Source organism: Eumetopias jubatus, unplaced genomic scaffold (genome assembly GCF_037043125.1).
Source record: "Eumetopias jubatus isolate StellerSeaLion01/CBP00866 unplaced genomic scaffold, mEumJub1_p1.0 scaffold_8, whole genome shotgun sequence".
Taxonomy (NCBI): domain Eukaryota; kingdom Metazoa; phylum Chordata; class Mammalia; order Carnivora; family Otariidae; genus Eumetopias; species Eumetopias jubatus.
The window spans coordinates 104,673,930-104,680,922 of NW_028274814.1; the positions used below are offsets into that span (position 1 = coordinate 104,673,930).

General features: G+C 43.5%; 1 protein-coding gene across 1 annotated transcript; it reads left to right on the forward strand.

Moving 5' to 3' along the window:
* The first annotated feature begins 1,967 nt into the window (after positions 1-1,967).
* Positions 1,968-3,834, forward strand: MYF5 (myogenic factor 5). Its single transcript, XM_028105394.1, has 3 exons — positions 1,968-2,468; positions 3,165-3,240; positions 3,644-3,834. The coding sequence occupies exons 1-3, from the start codon at positions 1,968-1,970 to the stop codon at positions 3,832-3,834; spliced, it is 768 nt and encodes a 255-aa protein (XP_027961195.1).
* The last annotated feature ends 3,159 nt before the right edge of the window (positions 3,835-6,993 follow it).

Here is a 6,993-nt window from a genome sequence, read left to right on the forward strand (position 1 = left end):
GTCCTTTAGGAACTTGACTCTTTTATCTAGTGTAGCCCTTAGTACCCTATTCATTTCAAAGGCATCCACTTGTTAATAGTCCTAAATAAGGTGCAGATGGATTTCCCACTGGCCAGACAATTAAGCAGCCCATTGGTGTGAAAGGGAGCTTGATTTTCAAGGGGGTGGGGGGTGTGTGTGTGGTGGTGTCTTTGTCTTAGGGATGAATGAAGGTGGGAAAGGGGGCAGAGCCTTGCACCTAGTAGCTAACCTTAATGACTGACATTCTACCACCCCTGTTTTTCCGAACCTTCACTTTAGAGAGCACATCTCATCCTGAAAAAGTTAGAACTTCTCTGATCCTTGCAGACTTGGGATCAGCCAGCCAGGGTTGCTTGAGGAAAATAATTTTAGGAATAAGTAATAGAAGGAAGCCCCCCCGCCCCTGGCCACACCACTTACTGGGCTGGATGACTGAAGATGGTGATGAGAACACTCCCTCCTATTTTAATCGGGCCACAAGCCCTGGTCCAAACCTCCAGACTACTTAAGTCTATGTACCTAGACCTTAAGTAATGTTTTTTCCTGTCCATAAACAGAACCGTTCCCTCCCCTCCCCACCCCAAGAGATCTGCAAGTGGGTTAAGGGTAGAAGAGCATTGGCAAAAGCGGATTAATAGATTCATTCTTACATAAATGGCAGCCCTCCCTTCTCTCCTTCTACCCACCAAAGTTCCAAAGACCCTGCTGCGATTGCTTTTCTGGAAGGCTTTTGTCGCCAAAGTGTGTGAAGTTACTCAAGGTTTGAGTTGGAAATTTTACACGAGCCGAGAAGGATTGCTGTGCCGGCAGCTGGGATGCATCTGTAACGGTGTTAGTTCGCCTGAAAGCAGAAAATTAGCGACCCCAAAGCCCAGCTTGGCTGTTTAGTCTGTCGAAATGGCAGGGCGGAGCAGAAAGAGGAGAAAGGAAACTCGCCCCTGGAAAGAAGGGTCGCCGTCTAAAACTCAGTTTCTTCAAATACAGATCACAGAGGCGCAGTCAGTATGGATCTGTGGCTGGCTGGGGGTCTAGCAAAGGCCTGGTACAAAGGAGGAGGCGCTTGGTAAACGTGTGCAGAAGGGGAAAGGAAGGGAGGACAGTTCGTGGTCACCTGGCTCTTGAGCCCACCTCCTGTTAGATGAGCAGACATGTAAAGAAAATTCAGAGTGAGCCCTGTCTTGGAAAAAAGGAACCTCCCTGCCCACCCTCCAATAATACAGAGCCTATAAAGTGACAATCTGACCAGAACAAAATAGGTTTTTAAATATCTAGATTCACTCCGTGATTCAAAGTGTCACTTCAAAGTTTTTAGCAACCATTATTCGATCCACTGACTGAAAAAATTCCTGAGATAATTAGAGTTCATGTAGACGAGAAACAAACACCAAAAAACAAGGTAATTCCTCATGCCCAAGATTGGGAAGGCTTTTGGTGTTAGCTTATAGTAGGGAGTTTTATTTATTAATATTTGTTATGTATGAGCAATTCCAAGAAGTTGGATGGACTTCGTTCCTTTGTCTCTACCACTCTTTAAGTGATCCCTTGGTTTAGGTACTCTAGAGTGTGCAAGTGAACGGGTTGGGGAATGATACCCCCGCCCCAGCAGAAATGCAGTAAAACCATTAGCGTCAAAAAGGGCTGTAAACAGCAAATTCTCTCTAGAGGGAAGGCGGAGGTTTGCCCAGACAGCCCCTGCGGGGGTTGTGGTGGGATATGCTAATAGTGCCTGGCCACTGGGGCCGGCCTCCCTCCCCCAAGAATATATAAAGAGCCCCAACCCCAGCACACCCGACCCAGGCCGCCAGGCGTTTGCCCTTGTTAATTACCGGAGAAACCGACCAGGGAGTTCCGCCCGGGATTTGCTGGCCCGCAGCGGCGCCAAGCTCCCGTCTCTCCCCTGTATCTCTCGCTGCTGTCCAGGTGCCCCACTTGCTTCACCGCTAAGAATGGAAATGATGGATGGCTGCCAGTTCTCGCCTTCTGAGTACTTCTGTGAGGGCTCCTGTATCCCGTCCCCCGAGGGCGAGTTCGGGGATGAGTTTGAGCCCAGAGGGGCTGCCTTCGGGGCGCACAAACCAGAGCTGCAAGGCTCAGACGAGGACGAGCACGTGCGAGCACCTACAGGCCACCACCAGGCTGGCCACTGTCTCATGTGGGCTTGCAAAGCATGCAAGAGAAAGTCTACCACCATGGATCGGCGGAAGGCGGCCACCATGCGCGAGAGGAGACGCCTGAAGAAGGTCAACCAGGCTTTCGAGACGCTCAAGAGGTGCACCACGACCAACCCCAACCAGAGGCTGCCCAAGGTGGAGATCCTCAGGAATGCCATCCGCTACATCGAGAGCCTGCAGGAGCTGCTGAGGGAGCAGGTGGAGAACTACTATAGGCTGCCAGGACAGAGCTGCTCTGAGCCCACCAGCCCCACCTCCAACTGCTCCGACGGCATGGTAAGAGAAAGCGCTGGTCCCCCCGATCTTTTCCAAAACTTCCTACATCCTACATCTCACTTAAACCAGGTGTGGCAACCAAATGTTCAATGGTTATTGGTGGATAGTGGGGGGGGGGCTAGAAGAGAGGTGCCACATGTAGAAAGATGCCAGGAAACAGCTGTTGAACAGGATTTTAGTTTGACTTCTTCCCAGGTTCCAGGTGAACATTGTAGGCGAGGGTCGTCCTATGAGGCAGGTGGCCGCAAATGATCAATAACATGTTTTCTCCACATGGCCCCTGTCCTTGCTCTGCTGAGGCCTGGCTGGAAAGAGATGATGCATTCTTTTCAGAGGGCGTTTTTTCCATCGCTGCCAGGTTTTAATGTGTTTTTGCCCTGGGAAAATATTCTCTCCCTGAATTAGTGTGGCTTCCTTCTACTCCAATCCATTTTGCATGGTTAACCCAACGCACATTGCTGCTGAATTCCACCCCCGCCCTGTTCCCTGTGCCGCTGCTCTCCTCTTCTTCAAGCGCAGAGATTGACCTCAGTGCCCTTACAATTCGGTGAGGGCCAACCCTTCCTAAATCGGGGCAATGAAGGTGGTTGAGAGCGGTCAATGTACAGAGCCATTGGTCAAGCACAGCCGCACCGTAGGTCAGAGCATCTTTTACCAAGACGTGAAAACAAACCTCCTTTGTGTCTTGTATTATAGCCGGAATGTAACAGTCCTGTCTGGTCCAGAAAGAGCAGCAGCTTTGACAGCATCTACTGCCCAGATGTACCAAATGGTAAGAACTGATGATTTCAGAGGAGTTTAAAAATCAGTTCAACGTCACAGTTGAAAGCAGAGTCTGCTTTTCCAGGTTGTATCGGGGAAGGGAATAGAAGGGAGGATTCTTATGGGGAGGTTTTGGTGCAGCAAAATATACACACATCTTCTGTTCAAAATTCCCCTAACAGAGATACACATATGCACTGTGGCTCAAAATTTTACTAGGGGGGCTTCTCCACTCCCTACATTCACCTCCATGAATTGCTAGATATTTGTTGCAAATTTCTGCATCAGGCTTTCTCTGACCACCTGACCTCTGGGTGTCAAAGTTGCTGACCTATGGTTTAAGGGGCCACATAAACAAGTCTCTCTATTTGGGATTTTTTTTTTTTTTAATGGTTTTCTCCTTGTGTTCTTAGTATATGCCACAGATAAAAGCTCCTTATCCAGCTTGGATTGTTTATCCAGCATAGTGGATCGAATCACCAACTCAGAGCAACCTGGATTGCCTCTCCAGGACCCGGCCTCTCTCTCCCCAGTTGCCAGCACGGATTCACAGCCTGCAACTCCAGGGGCCTCTAATTCCAGGCTCATCTATCATGTGCTATGAACTGAAAATCTATCTAGATGAGTTCTACGAGGAGGGCCTATTACACAGGAGGAAGAAAGCTCCAAAAGTTCCAAAGCAAGACAACTTGTATATAAAGATTTCCTTTCAGTTGTAAATTTGTAAATATTATCTTGCCACTTTATACGAAAGTGTATTTAACTAAAAAGTCACCATTGCAATTATACTTTATTTCTTTTCTGTTCCTCTTCCTCCTTCTTCTTTACCTCCTTATTCACTTTAGATATATAGTTCCAATTATATTCTTTGTGATGGGGGCAATTCATTGAAGGTAGCTTGTTGCAATGCTTAACTTATATTTTTTTATAAATATTGCTTATCAAAATATTATGTCTGATGTTAGATCTTTATTTTTTTCTTTAAAACATTAGAACAGCTGGAAATCAGTTACAGGAAACAAATATATTTAACTTTTGTTTTTCTATTAACGCTTTGGTGATATTCTATTAAGTAAACACATAATGATACTGCCTAATGGTATATATTTTGATCTTTTCTCATAAGGAATGCATCTTTTTAATGTAAGCACAAAATAGTACTTTGTGGATAATTTCAAGATATAAGAAATTTTGGAAATTCCACCATAAATAAAATTGTTTAGATGAAGAAATAGTTTGGTTCATGTTTTTTAAAAAGAACACCCTTAATCAAATTAACAGTCACTGACACGAAATTTTTAACATGGGGCTGAAAATAACAATAGTTGGCTTTGTGGATACATTTGAATGCTTACCATCTCACGGACATATTTTAGGTCCTGTTTGTCACAAAGGAAGAGAACATTTCTATTTTAATCAGCTTTGAAGGGAGCCTGCTAAATACAATTTTTCCCTTCTCTTAGTACTGTGCCCAATAAGGTCAAATTATATGTGTGTGGAAGGGAAGGAGAAGTTATTCAGGACAAAACTAAATGTTTCAATGAAAACCTACAGGACATTAGAAATCATGAGTCAGAGAATATTTACTTGCCTGAAAATATCTTGATACATTAATATGTTAATATTGTCAATAAAATATTTAAAAGTACCGAGCTGATTTTTTTTTTGTATTGCTAAAGTGCTGGAATAAGAAAACTTACACAAACTATATATAGTGAAGTGAAACAGATTGCGACTGTCTTCCTTCTTTTCACAGCCTTTTTGATTTTATTAATCATATTGTGTGTGTGTGTGTGTGTGTGTGTGTGTGTATGATGGACATGCATTTTTTTTATTGTTCATCACTTTAAATCTTCTTTAGCAAGAACTGAGATAAAACATAGAACAATTAAGTAGAAAATAGGTTTAGATGGTCATTGAGATAATTCTCACAAGTTTACCATTGAGACACAAGATAAAAAGGAAATAACCTTGAAGCATCTAAAGTAACGCAGAAAAGCTAATTGTTTCATCCTCTAATTTGTACTTTCATTTAAAATTGCTAAGTGTTGCATTATATACAGTAATCAACTGGACTCTTTGCTAGAGCTTGGCAATTATACTGTTCCCAGGAAGGTTTTCCCTTTCTTCCGATATTCTTGTGCTTGTCCAGTTATCGGGCTTAAAAGAATGGAAGTTATTCCATAAAGGGTGGGAGAGAAGAAGGGCTGAGTTCACAGAATAACATAACCGTATATCCCCGCTAGCGTCATACCCTGCCGGGGATGCTGAGTTTGAGCACACAGGTGAGTCTTTGCGCTTGGTCTGGGAGTGCGAGGAGTTGAGGTGAGGAGAATTCACGAGAGCATGACGGATATGTATGCATAGTTTCAGTACAAATTTGCATTATTCACCCTCACTGGACACTGTGCTAAGTGTACACTCTTTGTTATACTTCTGTGGAGAGGTTGGAGATTTGTTGCTCTTCTCCGTAGAATTAGAATAAAGGGAACCATCCAAAGATTGGTTTGTTTTTTTAAAGTTCAATTCTAAGTCATATTACCGTACTCTGTTCCATTTCATAAAAGCAGGCAGAGAATATCATGTAATTTTATTCAAGGGAATAAAAATTAACTTTCTTTCTTACCAAACTCCAGTTACTTCTTAATGTATTAATGTACTTGTTATTGTATTTGATATTCTCAGTGGAAATTATACTGTATAATATATATAGCGTATAAGAAATATAGCTTCCAAGTGTTTAGTTCATCTTCTGGTGGTCTGGAGTGAATCTAGGTGGTGATTGATGTGTCATTGAAGATAATACAGTCCACGCCAACTTGCTCAATCATTCTCCCTTCCAGTGTACTAACATCGAAGGCTGGTGTCTCCTCAGCAGCCAGCTTGGCACAACATATCACATATACTTTTTTGACAAGGGGCCTTGGGGAATTGGCTCTCCCTTAGCGTAGACCCAGAAAGTCTCTTCTCCAAGGAAGTGGATGGGGAGGAGTGAGGAGTGACCCAGGCAAAATATTCAAGCAACGACAGGAGTTGGCCATCTCTAAATTGCCTAGAGGGAACTGTTGGGCCATCACGGAGCTTATGTTGGACCATTCCATCTCAGCTGGTGGGAAAATGCAACCGACAGGCAAATTTCTAGGAGAAACCAGGACAATGTTCCTTTTACTCTCTGCAAACCTGTTGGGGAGGAGGCTTTCAGGAAATAAAGAGTCAAAAGGAGACTCCTTTCTCCTCATGCCTGAGAAACACAAACCTACTGGGTTACACAGGAAAACTCTGGTTAGTGAGGTTATGGAAACTGGGAAGTGCTATTTGGAAGGGAGCTGTTATTACAAATCAAGGGTGTCTTGATTGTCCCTGTTTTTTGTTTTTGTTTTGTTATTCTCATTTGAAAGATGCAAGTTAGTGGCTATATTATACCCCACAAATTCTTCCTTAAGATGGCATTCCTACGATTACTACACCCATTTTACCCACTCACTGTAATCTGGCTCTGCTTCTATCCCTATCCATGGTCAAGACAACCTTCAAATCAGTCAACTATTCCTATTTTGGGCAAGATTATACTTACAGCCCAGATATCACTCCTGATCTTTACACCTGTATGTTCTTAGCATCTCTTTAATGTCTCAATGGCACCTCCAACTAAATATGTTCTAAATTCAACTCATGATGTTTCACCTCTCTCCTGACCTCTTAACCTGGCCCCCTTTCAGTATTGTGTCTCTCAGTGAATGGTCTCACCAGTGATGGAAACATG

Bases quoted from the DNA above. Each gene is read 5' to 3' on its own strand.
- MYF5 (XM_028105394.1), top strand. From the start codon at position 1,968: ATGGAAATGATGGATGGCTGCCAGTTCTCGCCTTCTGAGTACTTCTGT. The intron at 2,469-3,164 runs GTAAGAGAAAGC...CTTGTATTATAG, and splicing joins CCAACTGCTCCGACGGCATG to CCGGAATGTAACAGTCCTGT. The intron at 3,241-3,643 runs GTAAGAACTGAT...TTGTGTTCTTAG, and splicing joins CTGCCCAGATGTACCAAATG to TATATGCCACAGATAAAAGC.